Genomic DNA, 23,956 nt, shown 5'->3' with positions numbered 1-23,956 from the left:
GTATACAGTATATATAGTATGTATGTACAGGGGCAGTATACTGTATAGTATGCATGATGTAGTATGTATGTACAGGGGCAGTATACTGTATAGTATGCAGTATGTAGTGTGTATGTACAGGGGCAGTATACTGTATAGTATGCATGATGTAGTATGTATGTACAGGGGCAGTATACTGTATAGTATGCAGTATGTAGTGTGTATGTACAGGGGCAGTATACTGTATAGTATGCAGTATGCAGTATGTATGTACAGGGGCAGTATACTGTATAGTATACAGTATATATAGTATGTATGTACAGGGGCAGTATACTGTATAGTATGCATGATGTAGTATGTATGCACAGGGGCAGTATACTGTATAGTATGCAGTATGCAATATGCATGTACAGAGGCAGTATACTGTATAGTATGCATGATGTAGTATGTATGTACAGGGGCAGTATACTGTATAGTATGCAGTATGCAGTATGCATGTACAGAGGCAGTATACTGTGTGCAAGTGTGTTTAACCCGGTGTACTTTAGGACCGCGCGGATGAGCACATGGCTGTGCAGTAACGTGAGGACGGTAGCACGCGGATGATAAACACAGGTGAGTAAGAGTGAACGGAGCTGCTAGTTAAACAACTTGTAACATGTTTTCAGTATTAAAGCTCCTGTTATTATACACTACACACAGTGTTTCTGTTTAAACGCTTCTCTTCTCTACTGTACACTTTCATTTACACGGACCGGTCTGAATTGAGAGGGTTAGTTAGCCGGGATGACATTTAGCTAGCACTAAACACTAACACTAGCAGCACTGAAGTACCAGAGGTTATGTCCTAAATACACTCAGTGTCCCTCAGTACAGCCACAGTGTCCACTACAGTCCATCTCCATCCTCCAGTTCTGTATGAATTATACACAGACCAGTAAAACAACACATCACTGCTGTCTAACTAATTTATTCATTGTTAAATTCATTCATTCATTCAAGTGTTCAGAGTCCTTAAATTTGTCCAAACTTTGTTCTGTGGATTTGATTATTAGATTAGATAAGATTAGATTCAACTTTATTGTCATTGTGCAGAGTAAACAAGTACAAAGCCAACGAAATGCAGTAGCATCTAACCAGAAGTGCAAGATAGAGATTATATACATATATTACAGTTAAAGTGCAGAAGTGACCAGATAAGTGAAATGAGGAGACATATAAGAATATTAAGAATATTAAACAGGTAATGTTGATATTAACAGATAATGATGATTGTACAGTGTATAGACTAATATGTATTTACAGAGTAATGAAGGTGACTAAAGTGGCTACATGAATAGGTAATGAATGAGAATAAATAAAGTGAAGTATATAAGTATAGCAAATATATACAGTATATACATTATTGTTGTGCTGGTGTAAACAGTGCAATAGTGCCATGTGCAAATTAGCAAAATACTGATGGTATATACAGTTGAGATGATACATTTGTAAAAAGTACAGAGTTCAATGTGGTACAAAGTGCAGTGATATTTTGACATTAGAGTGGTAGAGTTTAGCAGGGTAACAGCCTCTGGGGAAAAAGCTCTTCCTGAGCCTGCTGGTACGAGAGCGAAGGCTCCTGTAACGCCTGCCAGACGGAAGTAAGGTCCATGGTTAGGATGAGAAACATCCTTGATAATGTTCCTGGCTCTGCCCATGCACCTTTTATTGTAAATGTATGGTGGGTAACTGGATGCCGGTGATGCGTTGGCCGGTTTTAACCACCCGCTGGAGAGCTTTCCAGTCAGCTGCGGAGCAATAAATGGATATAATTGATATCATTACCATGTTACCCATCGAACTACACTTAATCACCCATAATTATAAGGTGAAATGTTTTTAAATCAACAGTAATTCAATGACTGAAATCTCCTATTTACAAAAAGTATTTACAATGCAAAAAGTTATTACAGCTGTCTTCTTGAATGCCCTTTTACAAGCATTATAAACCTGGATTTGGGCAGTTTATCTTGTTTTTATGTCATATCCTCTCTGGTTCCATTAGATCGGATGATTGTATTCTGTGAACTGCCACTTTTAGGTGTCTCCACAGATGATTGACTGGGTTAAAGACTTGGCCTTGGCTTAGCTATTCGAGGACATTTAGAGACTTGCCCGAATTCACTTCAGTGTTGTTTTGGCTGTATGTTTTGGTTCATTTGGTTCATGTTAAAAGTTGAATTGTTGACCCAGTTTTTCTTTTGAGATGTACCAATATATATTTGGCTGCTTTTATCAATCCCTAAATTCTTACTTTTCTTGCTGCTTATAAATATGCCCATAGCATGAGGGCTGGGCGGTATGACCAAAAATTTGTATCACGGTATTTTTTAAGATTCTGATCGTATATAGTTTCACGGTATATCACGGTATGTTTTATTTTGTATGACTGGGACTTTTTATATGTCTGTGGCTAATTGTACTGTCATAAGTACATAGATTATCATTATGGGTAATTTAGTGTAGATTATTGGTTAAAACTTCAAATTAGATTCATTAAAATCAAATTTACAACACAATTATTAGTGTAAAATTTTTATAAAAATGTACAACCCTAATTCAGACAAAGTGGGGACAGTATGCTGCAAATAAAAAAAATGCACTGTTTCATACATTTACTTTTATTTCATTGCAGACAGAATGAACCCAAGGTATCTCATGTTTTGTCTGATCAGCTTCATTTAATGTTGTTATATACATCCATTCCTGCACGTTTAAACATGTAACACTTAGTTATGTAGCCATTTCTTCTCACAAACATTTTGGCACTGAGGATACCAAGTGATGAATTCTTTCAGATGTTGTTTTGTCCCATTCTTTCTGCAAACACGTCATAAGGTGTGCAACAGTACAGAGTTGTCGTGGGTGTGTTTTTGTGTCAAAATTCTCCACATATTCTCTACCGGAGACAGGTCAGGACTACAGGCAGTTATTTTCAATACTGGAGATTCTCTGCCCATCTTTGTTTCTCAAAGACTCAGCCTTTCATGGATACTGCTTTTGTACCAAATCATGATTACAATCACCTGTTGACATCAATCACAATATTATTTAGTTTTTTCTTTCCTTTATTACTAGCCATAATTGCCCCCGTCCCAACTTTTTATTGAATATGTTGCAAGCCTAAAATGCAGGAATGGATGTACACTATATTGCCAAAAGTATTTGAGACTCGTCTGCCTTCACGCATATGAACTTGAGTGACGTCCCATTCTTAATCCATAGGGGCCCACCCTTTGCAGCTATAACAGCTTCAACTCTTCTGGGAAGGCTTTTCACAAGGTTTAGGAATGTGTTTATGGGAATTTTTTACCATTCTCCCAGAAGCGCATTTGTGAGGTCAGACACTGATGTTGGATGAGAAGGACTGGCTCACAGTCTCCGCTCTAATTCATCCCAAAGGTGTTCTATCGGGTTGAGGTCAGGACTCTGTGCAGGCCAGTACAGTTTTCCACACCAAACTCGCTCATCCATGTCTTTATGGACCTTGCTTTGTGCACTGGTGTGCAGTCATGTTGGAACAGGAAGGGACAATCCCCAAACTGTTTCTACAAAGTTGGGAGCATGAAATTGTCCAGAATCTCTTGGTATGCTGAATCATTAAGAGTTCCTTTCACTGGAACTAAGGGGCCGAGCTCAACTCCTGAAAAACAACCCCACACCATAATCCCCCCTCCACCAAACTTTACACTTGGCACAATGCAATCAGACAAGTACCGTTCACCTGGCAACCACCAAACCCAGACTCGTCCATCGGAATGCCAGACAGAGAAGCGTGATTCATCACTCCAGAGAATACATCATCACTGCTCTAGAGTCCAGTGCCGGCGTGCTTTACACCACTGCATCCGATGCTTTGCATTGCGCTTGGTGATGTAAGGCTTGGATGCAGCTGCTCGGCCATGGAAACCCATTCCATGAAGCTCTCTACACACTGTTCTTGAGCTAATCTGAAGGCCACATGAAGTTTGGAGGTCTGTAGCGATTGACTCTGCCGAAAGTTGGCGACCTCTGCACACTATGCCCCTCAGCATCCGCTGACCCCGCTCTGTCATTTTATGAGTTGCTGTCGTTCCCAATCGCTTCCACTTTGTTATAATACCACTGACAGTTGACTGTGGAATATTTTAGTAGTGAGGAAATTTCATGACTGGACTTGTTGCACAGGTGGCATCCTATCACGGTACCATGCTGGAATTCATGCCATTCAACCATTCTTTCACTAATGTTTGTAGAAGCAGTCTGTATGCCCAGGTGCTTGGTTTTATACATCTGTGGCTAGTGCTGGACAATAATTCAATATCGATATACAGTATGTCACGATAGAAAATGTTTCAATAACAGTGATATGATTTTTAAACAAATTCGATCGATATACATTACGTCAGTGCGTGATGACGTACGCCACAGGCACGTAGCCAGTGCTCAGCGTTACCGCTCTGATTACACTCCGCTACCTACAACACGGTGGATATTAGCGGCAAAATGAGTTCAACAGCTGTGAGTGAACGAGCATCCACAGTTTAAAAAGAAGCAGACGAACTAGTTGATAAGAGAGGAAGGACTAATTCAGTGGTGTATTCAGCTTGTATTTCTTGCCAGAAACCTCTAGGAGTCATCAACCCTCAAACAAGGCCATTGCAACAGCAACATGTTTTAATTGTTGCTCTTTTTCTCTGTATTCTTCAAGCACAACACCTGCTGTAGCAAATTCTGCAGCAACTCTAAGCACTTTTTATATTCTTTATCCTGGTTGAGCATACAAATAAATGTTTACATACAAATAAAATAATCAGTCCATGTTGTGGATTAAAGTTGGTTAAGACATATGTTAATATATTATATTATATTATTTATTGTCAAATCTTATGTTTATTTGAGAATGATGTCATGTTTTTGTTTGTATACAAATGCTGAATACAAATAAAAGGTGAAAGCTAATTTATTTGTACCATTATCATTATTATTTCTAAAATATTATGTAGTTGTAAAGGGTGAGATTTCATAGACTTTGCAAATAAATTTTTCAGAGGTTTGCAGGTACAGCCGTCCAATTTTGGTGTTCTTGGCAGTTTTTCTGACATTTGTATTATTCATATCGATATCGGAGTTATATCGTATCGACCGAAATTAGGAGTTATATTGTGATATAAATTTTAGCCATATCGTCCAGCCCTACCTGTGGCCATGGAAGTGATTGGAACACCTGAATTCAATGATTTGGATGGGTAAGTGAATACTTTTGGCAATACAGTGTATATTAACAAATGAAATTAAGTTACTTCATTCTGTCTGCAATGAAATAAAAGTCAAAGTAACTGTGAGAAACACTGCAGGTTTTTTATTTGCATTTTTCTTACTATCACAACTCTTTTTTTCTGATTTGGGGTTGTAATGAAATGAGAATAAAATGAAAAATAATTTTTAATATCACATTCTTTTTTTTATGTACTACGGGATTCACAGCACGTTGCGTTTAGCCCCGGTGATTTGACATGATCTGACCTTTTCCAAACCACATTTGCTGTAACACGTTTTGTTAAAGCAAGGTCACGAAAAGCCAATTGCCCCTCATTTGCCTTTTTAATTAGTTTAATTGTGTTGAGCTGGCAGAACTGAGGACAGCTGTAATTAGCAAATCACTTCTAGCCCTCAGCATGTGGTGTTCACATTTACAGGTGCACACAGATCGTTCAGTCCAGGTTTTTAAAAGAAAATTGTCATTTTACATCAGTCATGCTTTCTGTTACAGCCAAAAATATCAGAATTTAGCAAGACAATGCATAATCAAACCACTGCTGTTTAGACCTCAATCAGGAGTCATTAGTACTGGAGCATTTGAGATGAAGAAGAAGAATTTTATACATGTACAGTACACAGTATACACAACCTCAGCCTGTTTGTGTGGATGCTGGAATCGGAGCTTGAGGTCAGAACTTGAGGTCAGAGCTCTGGGTCAGCTATTATACAGTGTCCCTTGAGTCACGAGGGTTAGGGGCCTTGCATATGGGCCCAGTAGTGGCTGCTTGGCTGACCTGGGTTTTAACCCTTATCCTTTCCATCGGTAGCCCAGATCCATAAGAACTAATTTACTACTGCTCAACCAGTTCCTGTACAAATGCACACTCAAAATTATTGGCACTGTTGGTAAAGAAAAAAAATTAAAACATTTATTACTTTATGTATTATTAGGTATTTAATTAAGGCTTTTAAACGTCCAGTACTTCTGGGATAATATTTAGTGGACTGATAATTCAGGGTGGCATGGTGGCTAAGTGGGTAGCACTGTCGCCTCACAGCAAAAAGGTCCTGTGTTTGATCCCCAGGTGGAGCGGTTCGGGTCCTTTCTGTGTGGAGTTTTCATGTTTCCTCCGGGTGCTCTGGTTTCGTCCCACAGTCCAAAGACGTGCAAGTGAGGTGAATTGGAGATACAAAATTGCCCATGACTGTGTTCGATATAACCTTGTGAACTGATGAACCTTGTGTAATGAGTAACTACCATTTCTGTCATGAATGTAACCAAAGTGTAAAACATGACGTTAAAATTCTAATAAACAAACAAAACAAACTGATAATTCAAATGTGGAAAATTCCAAAATGACACAAATTCTTCCACAGCTATTTAAAAGATTTATTGCTGGTTTTTGCAAACGTTTAATATTAATAATAATAATAATAATAATAATAATAAAATCTTATTTGAAAAGTGCCTTTCATGACACCCAAGGACACTACAATAAAAATAAAGAAAATCTAAAAAAAAAATTATAAATAAAATACACATTTACAAATATGGAAACACTAAACATGTGGCACAGTCTGGGTCACCCAAAAGCCAACTGGAAAAGATGGGTTTTGAGACGAGTTTTGAACACAGCTGCAGATATGCAGGCACGTAGCTCAAGAAGAAGACCATTCCACAATTTGGGGCCCGTGACTCTAAATGTATGTAATTTAGAGGGGGGATCTTTTAACAGATACAAGGTGGAAGAGCGAAGAGACCGAGCTGGAGAGTATAATGTAAGCAGACTTCCAAGATATGAAGGTGCAAGGCCATGTAGAGATCTAAAAACCAGCACCAACAGTTTATTACGTTTGTACATATTGTATTCGGTATTGTACTGGAAGCAGTTGTTGCTGCCAGGAGTGGCACAACTAGCTAGTTATTAGGTTCAGGAGGGCAATGATGTTTTCACATGGGTGATATACTGTAGGTTTTCAATAAATCTTTATCTTTAATATATGGAATGATCATTTTAAAACTGCATTTTGGTTTGCATTTAAATGTCACATTGTCAAAAAGAGGGGAACCCAAGTAAGGGGCAAATACTTATTCACAGCACTATGTTCTTACTACTTTGGTCACATTTAACCTTGTGAAAAGCTCTCCCAGTGGAGTAAATGCTATTATAGACCCCCCAAAATGTAATTATTGTTTTGATTACTATATGAATTCTATTTTTTTTTTATTGTATTTTATAAAAACAGTGTTTTTTATAACTGACGTATGTGCTGCTGTCTTCGCAGGTCATGGCTCAGACAGCAGGACGGAGGTATATTAAAGCATTCGTGAGTGGATTCTTCGTAGCAGTTCCTGTAACGGTCACGGTGTTGGATCGGCTTGCTTATGTGGCGCGGGTGGAAGGCGCCTCCATGCAGGTGAGAAACTGACCTACCTACTCTCGGACATTCAGGCAAGCAGGACTTTAGTGGTAGTTATTGTAAATTTTAAATGTAATAATAAATAAGTTTTAATGGGGTTTTGGATGGAAAATGTGTGCAGCATGATACCTGAGGGTCTGGGTTCAATTCTTGCTTTAGGTCACTATTCGTATGTTTAGGTAGATTTCTATTGGGTGTGGGATTTCTTTTACATTGGGAGTGACGTGGATGGGGGACAGTGCAGCTAGGATCTTAAGAAAACAAGGTTGAGATGGTTTGAGCATGTGCAGAGAAGGGATGAGAGTTATGTTGTTGAGATGGAAACAGCCAAAAAAAGAAGAATAGAAAGAAGACCTCCATGCTGCTCTAAATTGCCCTATCGTGTGACATTTGATGTAGATATTTGCTCATAAAAATTTTCAGTCACCCATAATGCCTTGCACATGGGAACTTGGGACACTGACCTCTTGTAAAGAGACCAGTTCCTACAGACGAGAAATGTTTTGTCATAATGATTAGGACATCAGTCAGAATAACAGATACAAACCAAACCACCACTATTGCATTTAGAGGTCAAGCATTGAGGCCTGCACTGTTCTCTTGATGTATGCCATTAAATGCCGAAAACATTTGCCATACGAGTCTTTCTAACTCCAACTCCTACCATTTAAGCCTCCATAACTCTTTTTCTCTTACCGTCTTGGACCCAAACTAGGGTCAGCTGGACCTGCTAAATGTTTTGATACATGCCGCAAGGAATGGTAGGAATTTATGTGCTTAATTGTACCATCTCCAGTGAGCTTGTGTGGTATAATAGTAAGAGCTACACTGCTGGTAACAACGTTCTGCTCATAAATACATATGGGGCATGGCATTAGGTGGACATAGCCATTGGTGGGTCACATATCAGTGCATCCTTAGTGCCACAAGATGCCGTATAGCAGGGTGACCATATTTTGGTTTTCAACAAAGAGGACAGGATGGCAGCATGGGCCAGACGGACACTTGCTCTGTGTTGAAAGTTCGGGTGCGCGGGGGTTGTGGTTTGGCAAAGTAATTTCACTGACATTTTTGTTGATGAACAACACCAGAACTAAATCTTACAATACAAACAACTACAAGGAAGTTTTCACCTTAATCTGCTTAAATTCTTAGAAACAATAGAATTTAAAAACGCCATATAAGATATGAAAAACAAAGTATTAACACCATCACAGTTACTCAAACACCACCCTAATCCATAAAAATTATTTTCATTAATTCCTAAAAAGAAACATATTGACCCCCACTTTGACTTTATAAAGATTAGGGGTGTAACGATACATCGTTTCACGATGCATCGCGATGCAAAAATGTAGCGATGTGCATCGTGGACATCTGCGCGATTGTACGAGTGCACGTGCGTTCTGTAATTTATTAGTGATGGGTCGGTCGCAACAATCCGGCTCTAAGAGTCTGGTTTTTTTTTTTTTTTTTTTTACCCCTTTTTCTCCCCTTTTTAGCGCATCCAATTGTTCAATTAGCATCGTGCTTCCTCTCTGTCTATGCCGAACCCTGCCCTGACGGAGGTGATTGAAGCTAACCCGTATCCCCTCCGAAACATGAGCAGCAGCCAGATGCATCTTTGCCACCCACACATTGACGAGTTTGGCGCCACCTAGCGTTGCATGCGGAGAGACACACCCTAAGGGCACCCTCTCCCATCTCTGTGTAAGCGCCTCCAATCAGCCGGCAGAGAACGCAATCGCATTCTGACAGAGAGAGACCCACATCCGGTTCTTTGTCCCACCCCGGATATATGAGCAACCGGCCCATCGTTGCTCATATAGCCACTCAGCTTCGAACCGGTAAAGCAAGGCTGGATTCGATACCACGTTCTCAGAATCCAGCCCTGGTTGCAGCGCGTTTCTTTTTACCGCTGCGCCACCTGAGCGGCTAAGAGTCGGCTCTTTAAAATGAACGGCAGGATCCGAAGCCGATTCGTTTTTTTTTTTCGGGTTTTTTTTTTTCGTTAAAGCCGCACGTGATTGGTCAAGATGCGTGGTGACGTTTGTGTGTTTACACTGAGCAGGAGGGGCGTGGTTACATACACACACACACGGACAGCGTGCACATGAACAGGAGGGAGTGAGAGAGAGAGAAAGAGAGAGAGCACTTGATGAAGTTTTACATTGCGCTTTACGTAGCCAGACATTACACGCTGGAAAGGTGAGGAAAATGAGTGACGGGAAACAGGAAAGTTTGGACACGAGGAACCACTTTAACAGAGAAGTTCAGACCCACTGAGACCCACATCTTATACATGTCACTGTGTATTGTAGCAACATCTGTCCCCTCAGAGAGAATCTTTTCCAAAACAGGGCAGATCATAACAGAAAGGAGAAACAGGATCAACCCCTCAGAGATGAGCTCCTTGGTTTTTCTGAATGCCAATCTTCACTAAATACTTACAAATACTGTCACCTGGATGCTGCTTTTTCTTTTGCACATTTTCATTTATATTTTGTTGAGTGATGCTTTGTTGATGTGTTCTTTCACTCTAAATGCAAATTTACAAGTAATATACACAATCAGAACTTTTTGGTCTAATTGAGATGGGTCTTTGTTTTTGTATTTTATAATTTATTGTTGTAGCACTCTGTTCCATGTTGAGTATATAAATAAAGCCATTTAAATAATAAACATTTGATACACTGGTTTTTTTTTTACATTAGTAATTCATTTTACATGTAATTTGTTAATACATTAGTTCAAGCAACAAAGAAAATTTGTTTAAAGACTCAGCTCAGCTCAATGAGCTTGTTTGATTACTTTGATTTTCAATTTAAGATGGCAATAAGTAACTTACATTTGGTAAACCTGTTAGGTTACAGTAAAGTACTCTGTTCTTGGTAATTACCTTTAATTGCAAGGGACTGAAGTTTTTTTTTTGTTTAAAAAATGTACAAGAAAATGTGCATTGTTTTGCACTGTTTACACTTCAAAAAAAAATCGTGAGAAAATCGAATCGTGAGCTCAGTATCGTGAATCGAATCGAATCGTGAGCAGAGTGTATCGTTACACCCCTGATAAAGATGGAACTTTTTATTTAGCAATGATAATAGCCATAGCATCTGACAGTGGCGTTAGGAATCGAACAAACAAACAAACCTTTAGTTCCAATTCCAAACCTGAAGAAATAGGAGGGTTGTGACAGAACGGTCATCCGACATAATAGCTTTGCCAAAAACTTATCCACAGTAGTGACTCTCTATAGGAGTAGCCGAAATGAATCATTCATTCCATCCTTTGTCACCCTTCTTTAAAAAAATCAATTGTTACACCAAGAAGTTTTATTCTAGGTTCAGTAAGTTTGTTCTAGAATATTTGTTTACAGTTTATTGAACAAGCAATAAATACGCTTAGTGCTTTTACCACCCACCAGTTTAATTCCTGTCTGCGTTTTTTACTCATGCGTTCACTCATCCTATTTCATGCCCTCTTTCATGCCCGCTCAGGCAGCAAGTCATTTAAAAAAAAAAAAAAAAAACGGTGTTAACGGTCTTTGACGGTGTTAAAAGTTGACACCAGTTCAGAATGAGAGAGAACGTCTGAATAAAATAATAGAGCAGCCATCTGTGACCGAGATAAATTCCCGTCTGTGAGCTTTCATTAGGTTTTTTTAGGGGAGGGGTGGGGGTGCGGGGGGGGGGTTTAGATAAGAGGTATTCTGTCATTTACTCCAGCAAGCGTGAAATAACTGGTGCAGATTTGGCTTAATGATGCACCGGATGCTTGAGTGTCATATCAGTCGCTTCTCATGCTTGAAAGTCTGCTGTCACGCGCCTCCTGCTAAACCCCCAACACCCCGGAGAGTGGCACAGTTGTTACAAGTTTCCATGAAGCAAGCTGATTATTAAAAATGCTAAACTTTATAAAACAATGTAGTTAATAATGGCACTGTATAGAGTTACAATTCATTGGTGCCCTGTCCAGGATGTTCATGCCTTGTGCCCAGTATTTCCCGGTGGAACCAGGCCCACTGCAACCTTGACCAGGATAAAGCAGTTGATGAAATGAAAAAAAAAAAGAATAAATGAAATAAAGAAATGTCCTGATTAAAGTAAACGTGCAACATTCTTATTTTTAAATATACACCTAGACCGGCATAACATTATGACCACTGACAGGTGAAGTGAATAACACTGATTATTTAATCACGGCACCTGTTAGTGGGTGGGATATATTAGGCAGCAGATGAACATTTTATCTTCAGAGTTGATGTGTTAGAAGCAGGAAAAATGGACAAGTGTAAGGATTTGAGCGAGTTTGACAAGGGCCAAATTGTGATGGCTAGACGACTGGGTCAGAGCATCTCCAAAACTGAAGCTCTTGTGGGGTGTTCCTGGTCTGCACTGGTCAGTATCTATCAAAAGTGGTTTAAGGAAGGAACAGTGATAAACCGCGACAGGGTCATGGGTGGCCAAGGCTCATTGATGCACATGGGGAGAGAAGGCTGGTCCGTGTGGACCGATCCAACAGACGAGCTACTGTAGCTCAAACTGCTGAAGAAGTTAATGCTGGTTCTGATAGAAAGGTGTCGGAATACACAGTGCATCACAGTTTGTTGCGTATGGGGCTGCATAGCCGCAGACCAGCCAGTTAGGAAGGTGGTCAAAATGTTATGCTTAATCGCTGTATATATAATTTAAGGAATAGGTAATAATAATAAAAAGAAAATATGTAATAAAAACAATAGAAAAGAATAAAGGAATATGTAATAAAAAATAAAAAGGAGCATTTAAAAATAAGACAAATATATACAATTTGTTTGTGCTTCGATCAGTAATTTAAAGAAATGTAAACATTTGATTACATCAATAAATTTGGAGTATTTGGACACATGACCATGAGCTTAATGGACATCCCTTTTTTTTTAAAAGCAAATGGTATTAAATGAGATTGAGATCTTTTCAGCAATAACAGCCACTCTTCTGAGAAGGCTTCTCACAAAACTTTAAAGTATGTCTGTGGGAATTTGTGTCCATTTAGTGAAAAGAGCATTTGTATTGCTGCAACAATGTTGATCAAGAATGCCTTACTTGATGTTCCAGTTTATTTCAGAGCTGTCCAGTGGAGCTGCAACGTTGGTTTATTATTTATTTACTAGAATTTTAACGTCATGTTTTACACTTTGGTTACAATCATGACAGAAACGGTAGTTACTCATTACACAAGGTTCATCAGTTCACAAGTTTTATGTCAAACACAGTCATGGACAATTTTGTATCTCTAATTCACCTCACCTGCATGTCTTTGGACTGTGGGAGAAAACCAGAGCTCCCGAGGAAACTTCACACAGAAGGAACCCAGACGGCCCCACCTGGGGATCGGACCCAGGACCTTCTTGGTGTGAGGTGACAGTGCTACTCACTGAGTCACTGTGCCTCCCCTGCAACGTTGGAAGTGTATAATTTCCTTTGTATAGGGGATTTATTAAACCTATTTGCAGTTGTCGTGGCTGAAACACATGAATTAAAAAATTAGAAGATGTGTCTCAATACTTTTGTCCATATAGTGTATGTAATTATCAGACACTAGTGAAGCATCTACGGCATCCTGGCTGAGAATCAGGCTGCACAGTGAATTAAGTGTTTTTGTGTTTCCCATCAGCCCTCTCTAAACCCAGACGGAGTCTCATCGTCTGACGTCGTGCTTCTCAACCGTTGGAGTGTGAGGAAATACCAGGTGCAGCGTGGGGATATCGTATCAGTCGTGTGAGTAACCGGGTTTTACTAATGCCAAGCGAGTGTGGCACACAACAGTTTGTTACATCAGATGGTCTGAACTGTGTGGGCGGAGCTTTTCCTGATTTGAAGTGAGTGAAGTATGAAAAGTAAAATCACAAGACCAGGCAGGGTAATAAAGATTAGTGTAATAATGCAGTTATATTTTATATTGCAACAGGTTACATCACAAAAGACTGAGAAGGTTGCAGATATTCCCAGCACTGTGATGTTCAGGGGTCTTTAAGAAGTCATTATTTGTTTTAAATTGCAATTTAATGATTTAAGCTTTATTGAATTTACAATTAAATTAAAATGGACCTTAAATTTCATAACCCTGACTTTTCATGTACCTAAATTCCTTTTAAGAACATTATGAGATGCTTGGGATGCTAATATGGGCTCATGTGAATGGCTTTTCAGACCCATTTATTTTACTCATTAAGCTACGGGAGGCATGGTGGGTAGCCCTCTCATTTCACAGCAAGAAGGTCCTGGGTTCGATTCCCATGTGGAACAGTCCGGGTCCTTTATGTGTGGAGTTTGCATGTTCTCCCGTGTCTGTGTGGGTTTTTTCAAGGAGCTCCGGTTTCCTCCCAGAGTCCAAATACATGTAAGTGAGGTGAATTGGAGATACTACATTTCATGTGATGTGTTTTTTGACGGAACTTAAACTAATGAATCATGTAACCCGTAACTACAGGGGTTGGACAATGAAACTGAAACACCCGTCATTTTAGTGTGGGAGGTTTCATGGCTAAATTGGACCAGTCTGGTGGCCAATCTTCATTAATTGCACATTGCACCAGTAAGAGCAGAGTGTGACGGTTCAATTAGCAGGGTAAGAGCACAGTTTTGCTCAAAATATTGCAATGCACACAACATTATGGGTGACATACCAGAGTTCAAAAGAGGACAAATTGTTGGTGCACGATGAGTCCACCTTTACTGTTTTCCCCACATCCGGGAGAGTTACGGTGTGGAGAAGCCCCAAAGAAGCGTACCACCCAGACTGTTGCATGCCCAGAGTGAAGCATGGGGGTGGATCAGTGATGGTTTGGGCTGCCATATCATGGCATTCCCTTGGCCCAATACTTGTGCTAGATGGGCACGTCACTGCCAAGGACTACCGAACCATTCTGGAGGACCATGTGCATCCAATGGCGGTGCCGTGTATCAGGATGACAATGCACCAATACACACAGCAAGACTGGTGAAAGATTGGTTTGATGAACATGAAAGTGAAGTTGAACATCTCCCATGGCCTGCACAGTCACCAGATCTAAATATTATTGAGCCACTTTTGGGTGTTTTGGAGAAGCGAGTCAGGAAACGTTTTCCTCCACCAGCATCACGTAGTGACCTGGCCACTATCCTGCAAGAAGAATGGCTTAAAATCCCTCTGACCACTCTGCAGGACTTGTATATGTCATTTCCAAGACGAATTGACGCTGTATTGGCCGCAAAAGGAGGCCCTACACCATACTAATAAATTATTGTGGTCTAAAACCAGGTGTTTCAGTTATTTTGTCCAACCCCTGTACCTGTCCTGTCATGGAACCGAAGGAATCAAAGTGTAACACATGACTAGGGCTGCTGCGATTGGTCGACCTAGTCGATGCTGTCGACGCTAAAAATGCGTCAATATTTTAAGTCAATGCATCGTTTTTAAAACTATGTTTATAAATGTTTATATGTTTATAATTTTTACAACGTTTCCATTCATATAACCGTTCATATGATTTCCCTCAGCACTACTTGCTGCGTGCATGACCTAAGTCGTATTTGGTCCAGTCACTGGTTGCCGGCATTAAGCGCAGTCTTAAAAAATGCCGTCTGCAGCAGTCAGAGGCTGATTGTAAAGAGCTAAAAGTTTTCCAAAACAGAATTCCATAAACACGTTGCACTTTGTTTAATATGGAGCACTTGAGAATTTGATAATATGGACATAAACCCTGTTTACATTTAGTTTTGTGCCATATTATTATGCCATACAGTTCGTTGTTAAAATAAAAAAGCTTAAATGAAATTCTGAATTAAATTCTGTGAAGGAAAATTAATCGTTAGATTAATCGACTAATCAATAAAAAAAAGTCTATAGATTAATCGACTAATCGATAAAAATAGTCTATTGATTAATCGATAGAAAAATAGTCGTTAGTGGCAGCCCTACACATGACCTTAAAATCCTAATAAACAAACCAGATTTATACAAAGACTCTCAACCCATATTAAGTATTCTTTCTACCTCTGGTGCCACCACACTGACCTGACAGTGGGAATTGCTTTTAAAGCAACAAGGAGGCAAAACAGAGTCCAGCTTCCCCGCCTCCAGGCATGTCATCTTATGCTTGTTGAGCGCCCTGCAGGGTTAGTGTCACCAGTGGGACTTGTGTGTGTGTGTGTGTGTGTGTGTGTGTGTGTGTGTGTGTGTGTGTGTGTGTTTTGTGTGTGTGTTGTGTGTGTTGTGTGTGTTGTGTGTGTGTGTGTGTCAGTTACTCTATTCTAGCAACTCGAAATACCTTATTGGGTAGTAAATCTTGGTGTCCTTATCCACACAAATTACTCATCAGATTAATACCTGTCCTTGTAAAGTACTTGTGATGATCTTCGTTTTAGTGGCTTTCTGGGTTGATGAATAACTGATGCTAAATTAATCTGTTTGTGGTGACTTTGCTCTGTATTTACCGCTGTTGAATTAAAAATAAAAAAATGCTTTAAATAGTAAAAGTTTATCCAGGTTACTCAAGGAAAGTCAAGTCAAATTTTATTGTATAGTGCTTTTTTTTTTACATTTGATATTGTCTTAAAGCAACTTTATAGAATCCAGGGCATAAAACTAAAATCCCCTGTTGAGGGAGCCAAGGGCAACAGTGGCAAGGAAAAACACTTACAATTACAAGGAAGATGGCGCTCAGGTGGCACAGTGAGAACATTTGCTAGACGAATAAGAAAGGTCAAATATACCCTCCTCTGACATGATTGGGGGATCCCCAGCAGTGGAAGACTAATTGGCTACACTAGATTGGTAGAAAAAGGGAGAAAATGTGTACATAAAATAAAAATAAGACAACCAACAAGCGATTGTTCCAAATGAGAGTCCAGTTTGTATTTTACTGGTGGTTCCCCTCTTGCCACAGTAGGTCCACACAAGTCAAGTTACATTTATTTATTTACATATATAGCGCTTTTTACAATAGACATTGTCTTCAAGCAACTTTACAGAATCCAGGACTAACAGACCAAAAACCTCTGCTGAGCTAGCTGAGGGTGACAGTGGCAAGAAAAAAACTACCTTAAAATTACAGAACGAAACCTTGAGAGGAATCAGACGAACCCTGAGAGGAACCAGACATCAGTGGGTAGCACTGTCACCTCACAGCAAGAAGGTCCTGGGTTTAATCCCCAGGTGGGGCAGTCCAGGTCCTTTCTGTATGGGGTTTGCATGTTCTCCCCGTGTCTGCGTGGGTTTTCTCTGGGTGCTCTGGTTTCGTCCCACAGTCCAAAGACGTGCAAGTGAGGTAAATTAGAGATACTAAATTGTCCATGACTGTGTCTGATATAACCTTGTGTGAACTGATGAATCTTGTGTAATGAGTAACTACCGTTCCTGTCATGAATGTAACCGCAGTGTAAAACATGACGTTAAAATCCCAATAAACAAACAAACAAACAAACCAGACATCACTGCCCATCGTAACATGCGTGTTACATTCCTTGTACAGACCTGGTAGTCACCCTGTTTTCTGCATGTCCTTACTTCACATCGAACAGCCTGTCCACATTATTGTGGCATGACTCAGCCACTGCTCGGCCGTCGCAGCCATTAGTACCACTCCAGTCAGTCAAGTGCACTCAAGTCTGCACCACCAAGTCTGCACTTGGCTTTAAATGTTCTCATTGATCAAGCATACTTCCAGCTGTGGACTGCTTCTGTTTGGCTTCATGCTTGCTTTCATATGCCAGTAAACAGAATTCTAAGTGTGTTTTGATGTACTTTGTGGGCCGTGGATGCCACATTGTGCTCCAGTGTTTCTGTCGTAGCTTGGCACCAGTTGCCAGGTCTGCGTCACAAAAGAAAACCAGCATAAAACTCCTTGCTAAATTATACACACTGCTTTTAAAGGTCAACACTGATGCTGATAAAGTGAGCTGGTATAATGGGCTAAAACAAGCATGTTTTATATAAGGGGTGTCCAAAGTTTTGTTGTTCGGGGCCAGATGGAGTGAAAATCTGCAAAAACGAGCCACAGACTTTTTTTTTTTATTTTTTTAAACAAATAAAAACGATTACACTTGCTTTTTATTTTACACTTGCTTTTTATTTTACAGTTGCTTTTTATTTTACACTTGCTTTTTATTTTACACTTGCTTTTTATTTTACAATTCCTTTTTATTTTACACTTACTTTTTATTTTACACTTGCTTTTTATTTTACACTTTTTATTTTACAGTTCCTTTTTATTTTACACTTGTTTTTTATTTTACACTTTTTATTTTACAGTTCCTTTTTATTTTACACTTGCTTTTTATTTTACACTTGCTTTTTATTTTACACTTGCTTTTTATTTTACACTTGCTTTTTATTTTACAATTCCTTTTTATTTTACACTTGCTTTTTATTTTACACTTACTTTTGATTTTACACTTGCTTTTTATTTTACACTTTTTATTTTACACTTCCTTTTTATTTTACACTTCCTTTTTATTTTACACTTCCTTTTTATTTTACACTTCCTTTTTATTTTACAGTTCCTTTTTATTTTACACTTGCTTTTTATTTTACACTTCCTTTTTATTTTACACTTGCTTTTTATTTTACAGTTCCTTTTTATTTTACAGTTCCTTTTTATTTTACACTTGCTTTTTATTTTTCACTTCCTTTTTATTTTACACTTCCTTTTTATTTTACAGTTCCTTTTTATTTTACACTTGCTTTTTATTTTACACTTCCTTTTTATTTTACAGTTCTTTTTTATTTTACACTTGCTTTTTATTTTATACTTTCTTTTTATTTTACACTTCCTTTTTATTTTAGTTATTTTAATTAATTATCTTTAACAGTGTTGTGTACACTAAGATGATTTCATTCACCAGTTTATAATCCTAATTGAAAGATTAATATACTTCTTTCAATGAAACATACCCACCAGTGGCGTAACTAGGAGCTCATGGGCCCCAGTGAAAAAAAATGTTGTGCCCGCCTCCCCCAACCAGGCGGTGTGGAGTTTGCATGTTCTCCCCGTGTCTGTGTGGGTTTCCTCTGGGACCTCAACATGCAGTCAGGTTAATTGGAGACACTGAATTGCCCTATAGGTGAATGTGTGTGTGTGTGTGTGTGTGTGTGTGTGTGTGTGTGTGTCTGCCCTGCGATGGACTGGCGCCCCGTCCAGGGTGTTACTGTGTGCCTTGCGCCCATTGAAAAGCTGGGATAGGAAAGTGAGTGAGTGAGAGTAAGTGAGTGTTTTATCCTGGTCAGGGTTGCAGTGGGTTACTCTGAAAAACACAGAGCGCAAAGGAGGAAAACCCTGGACAGAGTGCCAATTCATTACAAGGCTTAATCAATCTTGGACTTGGTCAATCATGTCTGTGTAGACACTCAGCCGGCCTATAGCATTCAAACCCAGATCTAGTGTAAAGTGCACCTTGCTACTTACAGTGTATCACAAAAGTGAGTACACCCCTCACATTTCTGCAGATATTTAAGTATATCTTTTCATGGGACAACACTGACAAAATGACACTTTGACACAATGAAAAGTAGTCTGTGTGCAGCTTATATAACAGTGTAAATTTATTCTTCCCTCAAAATAACTCAATATACAGCCATTAATGTCTAAACCACCGGCAACAAAAGTGAGTACACCCCTAAGAGACTACACCTCTAAATGTCCAAATTGAGCACTGCTTGTCATTTTCCCTCCAAAATGTCATGTGACTCGTTAGTGTTACTTGGTCTCAGGTGTGCATAGGGAGCAGGTGTGTTCAATTTAGTAGTACAGCTCTCACACTCTCTCATACTGGTCACTGAAAGTTCCAACATGGCACCTCATGGCAAAGAACTCTCTGAGGATCTTAAAATACGAATTGTTGCGCTACATGAAGATGGCCAAGGCTACAAGAAGATTGCCAACACCCTGAAACTGAGCTGCAGCACAGTGGCCAAGATCATCCAGCGTTTTAAAAGAGCAGGGTCCACTCAGAACAGACCTCGCGTTGGTCGTCCGAAGAAGCTGAGTGCACGTGCTCAGCGTCACATCCAACTGCTGTCTTTGAAAGATAGGCGAAGGAGTGCTGTCAGCATTGCTGCAGAGATTGAAAAGGTGGGGGGTCAGCCTGTCAGTGCTCAGACCATACGCCGCACACTACATCAAATTGGTCTGCATGGCTGTCACCCCAGAAGGAAGCCTCTTCTGAAGTCTCTACACAAGAAAGCCCGCAAACAGTTTGCTGAAGACATGTCAACAAAGGACATGGATTACTGGAACCATGTCCTATGGTCTGATGAGACCAAGATTAATTTGTTTGGTTCAGATGGTCTCTAGCATGTGTGGCGGCAATCAGGTGAGGAGTACAAAGATAAGTGTGTCATGCCTACAGTCAAGCATAGTGGTGGGAATGCCATGGTCTGGGGCTGCATGAGTGCAGCAGGTGTTGGGGAGTTACATTTCATTGAGGGACACATGAACTCCAATATGTACTGTGAAATACTGAAGCAGAGCATGATCCCCTCCCTCCGGAAACTGGGTCGCAGGGTAGTGTTCCAGCATGATAATGACCCCAAACACACCTCTAAGACGACCACTGCTTTATTGAAGAGGCTGAGGGTAAAGGTGATGGACTGGCCAAGCATGTCTCCAGACCTAAACCCAATAGAACATCTTTGGGGCATCCTCAAGCGGAAGGTGGAGGAGCGCAAAGTCTCGAATATCCGCCAGCTCCGTGATGTCGTCATGGAGGAGTGGAAAAGCATTCCAGTGGCAACCTGTGAAGCTCTGGTAAACCCCATGCCCAGGAGAGTTAAGGCAGTTCTGGGAAATAATGGTGGCCACACAAAATATTGACACTTCAGGAACTTTCACTAAGGGGTGTACTCACTTTTGTTGCCGGTGGTTTAGACATTAATGGCTGTATATTGAGTTATTTTGAGGGAAGAAAAAAGTTACACTGTTATATAAGCTGCACACAGACTACTTTTCATTGTGTCAAAGTGTAATTTTGTCAGTGTTGTCCCATGAAAAGATATACTTAAATATCTGCAGAAATGTGAGGGGTGTACTCACTTTTGTGATACACTGTATAGGTGCTAGCGGGTTGTGCCGCCTCAGCCCATTGGTTTGAATGACTCGAGGCTAACTGTGTGGGCTTAGTAAGTAGTGCATCTAAATAATCTGCCTTGTGAGTTTGAGGTCTTGTTAGAATCCTTTCTACTTAGGCAGCTGCCCAGGTAGGCAGTAGACAGCAAGGCAGCTCACCAGGTTTTCAGACAGACCCTACAATTCAGTCAAGTTGTAGGCAAGAAATCCATGTATTGAATTGCTTGAGACTCAAAACTTGAAAAGTAACTATTAAATAATTGCCCCCTTCATTTTATGATTCGTTCCTTTAGCAGGTCCACATGTCTTTGTGTTTTGTGACGTATGTGAGGTGCTGGTCAGATGAAAAGGCGACTTCCTCTGTCTCAACCCAAAGATGGCAGTCTTACCCTGCAGGGAGTGTCCTGTACTGCCCTAACATTGACCATACATAATGTGAAACTATTTGAGACCGCTAGTCTGTAAAAGACAAGACCCAAAACCAAGTGATCCAGTGATACTGAAATTATATGTATGTATGTTTTGTGGGTGTAATTTTTTCTATGAATGGTCTGGGCAGCACGATGGCTTAGTGGGTAGCACTGTCGCCTCACAGCAAGAAGGTCCTGGGTTCGATCCCCAGGTGGGGTTGTCTGGGTCTTTTCTGTGTGGAGTTTGCATTTTCTCCCCGTGTCTGTGTGGGTTTCCTCTGGGTGCTCTGGTTTCCTCCCACAGTCCAAAGACATGCAGGTGATGTGAATTGGAGATACAAAGTTTTAAAGAAGGTTTTCTGAAATTATAGAGCACAGTCTGTCTGTGCAAGTCGTGTGCAGGGATGATTGGCTTGATAGCCTAGTCAAATGTCAGTGCGCTCTCAAAACTGATCCCAAGCCTGGATAAAAATAGGGAAGGTTGCATTGGCAAGGGCATCGAGCTTAGAGACCGATCAGGTGTGTCGGATCAGGGATGCTGACCGATATGATTCTCCCTGGTGACCAGTATTAGAGGAGACTGGACAGAGAAAACGACAAAGTTTTAGATCATTTTAAGCTGAAAACTCAACATCCACACCATCAGAGCGTCTTGTTGATACGCTGACTTTTCTTCATGGCAACCACCACATGCTTTTTTAAAGGCTTAGGCAAACACACATGTACACGCACATAAACGCCAAATCTACCTCACCTAGGAGATACAATCCTGACAGAACTTTTTTTGCATCCTACAAATGCCACAAAGCATCCCGACAAAATATTAAAGCTTCATGTTCTGCGTGAGCTGTAGCTGAAACCTTTAGTTCTGAAAGTTGCACAAATTAAAGGCTTTTGTTTATGTATTATTGTTTATTATTATTTATGCCTTAGTTTCAGGTCGCCTGTATACATTTTAAAAGTCATTTGAATTTGATTTAATTTTGATTTATTTGTTTTTGCATTTCAAAAATGTTATCTTTAAACTGTACAAGGAATAAAAAATGTGCAGTTTGTTTTAAGAGACGTCTTATTATGTGTTTGTTTTTGCTCTTTATTGAAGCAAAAGTATTTCTTATCCGAGTACTCCGAGTACCTAGTACGGATAAGTAATCGGTAGAGTACTCGATTACAAATATAATCGATAGCTGCAGCCCTAACCAGTATATTACAATCTGTACATGAAGCACTCTATGCAAAGCAGCACAGTGGCTTGGTGGGTAGCACTGTTATTTCACATCAAGAATGTCTTGGGTCTCTTTCTTGTGTGGAGTTTTCATGTTCTCACGGTGTATGTGTCCGGTTTCCTCCCATAGTCCAAAGACATACAAGTGAGGTTAATTGGAGAAACAAAATGAGTGTGTGTGTTTGTCCTGTGATGGACTGGTAACCTCTCCAGGGTGTTTCCTACCTTTCGCCCAGTGAATTGGACCCACTAATCAGGATAAAGAGGTGGGTAAATAGGTAATGAATAAATTTAATCTCTAAATTCCACAGCATCATTTTCACGTGGTATCGGATTGATTGGAAACGTTGGCACTGAGCCAGTGCCAGCTTTTAAAGGAAGCCCACATTCACATTAAAGGATTGTACAGACTGCGAGACTCATTGCTAATGTACGAGTTTAAATGTCACATCTGTAACTCTGAAATTGCTTTGCTACTTTTATCATTAGTGGTTTGTGCATGAATTAATGATGCAATAACAACAGCTGGCCAAGAAACAACAGAGCAGCCAAACGCCCAATTACGTCTGATCTTTAACAGTGGGTGGACTGCGTATGTTCCCGCCAATGCTGCTTTCATCAACCGCTATTAGCGGTACCTGCATTTTAAAGGCTAACTGAATTTCTGACATAATTAAAACACGCGGTCACATTTGTGACCGCTAATGTGGTGCGTCTGAGATCTACTGGTCAGATATTATTCTTTTTCTCCCCTCCCACTGCTTCTGAATGTGGGCTTGGATTATAATTTGCACACATTTTAAATGCAAATGGTCTTGGAGAACACGATGGTCCACAGGGTATTCATGTACTTATGGAGTTTGTAGCTTGTTGGATGTAATATTCTTAAAGCATTGGCATTCATATAAAGCAAAACCTCAGCTCTTTGTGTATATAACAGCCTCAAGCCTTCTTGGAATAGCGGTCCGATTCATGCCAAAGGTATTGAATGTGGTTGAGGTCAAGGCTCCGTACAGTCCATTAGAGTTCCTCCAAACTAAACTCAACAAACCTTGTCCTTACGGAATCGGCTTCGTGCCCAAGAGCACAGTCATGCTGGAAAAGGAAAGGACCTTCTCAGAATAGTTGCCACAATGTTAAAACTGTCAGAACAGTCAGAACAACAGGCTTTTTAGGGATGATCATCTTTCTGAGCTGTTTATTAGCCATCTAGTAAAAATTGTACGTAGATTAATTACTATAAAAGCCCATAACCACCACCTAGAGAAGAAAAGCCGCAGCAGTATACAGTGCTGGCCAAAAGTATTGGCACCCCTGCAATTCTGTCAGATAATACTAAATTTCTTCCAGAAAATGATTGCAATTACAAATGCTTTGATATTTAAATGTTCATTTAATTTGTCTTCAATGGAAAACCACAAAAAGAATGGTCAAAAAGCCAAATTGGATATAATTCCACACCAAACATAAAAAAGGGGGTGGACAAAAGTATTGGCACCCTTTGAAAAATCATGTGATGCTTCTCTAATTTGTGTAATTAACAGCACCTGTTACTTA

At 39.9% G+C, this 23,956-nt stretch overlaps 1 protein-coding gene across 2 annotated transcripts in view; it reads left to right on the top strand.

Moving 5' to 3' along the window:
• The first annotated feature begins 567 nt into the window (after positions 1-567).
• The window catches only part of immp2l (inner mitochondrial membrane peptidase subunit 2), a 176,100-nt gene continuing 152,711 nt past the window's right edge, over positions 568-23,956 (top strand). For both annotated transcript variants that reach the window (XM_063000062.1, XM_063000063.1), the window contains exons 1-3: positions 568-594; positions 7,549-7,680; positions 13,336-13,439. In XM_063000062.1, coding sequence (XP_062856132.1) covers positions 7,552-7,680; positions 13,336-13,439 — 233 coding nt within the window. In that variant the 5' untranslated portion in view covers positions 568-594; positions 7,549-7,551. The remainder of the gene's footprint in view (positions 595-7,548; positions 7,681-13,335; positions 13,440-23,956) is intronic.

Source organism: Trichomycterus rosablanca, chromosome 8 (assembly GCF_030014385.1).
Source record: "Trichomycterus rosablanca isolate fTriRos1 chromosome 8, fTriRos1.hap1, whole genome shotgun sequence".
Taxonomy (NCBI): Eukaryota; Metazoa; Chordata; class Actinopteri; order Siluriformes; family Trichomycteridae; genus Trichomycterus; species Trichomycterus rosablanca.
The sequence above is the reverse complement of the archived record's forward strand: the minus strand, read 5'-3'. Positions and strand labels throughout refer to the sequence as shown.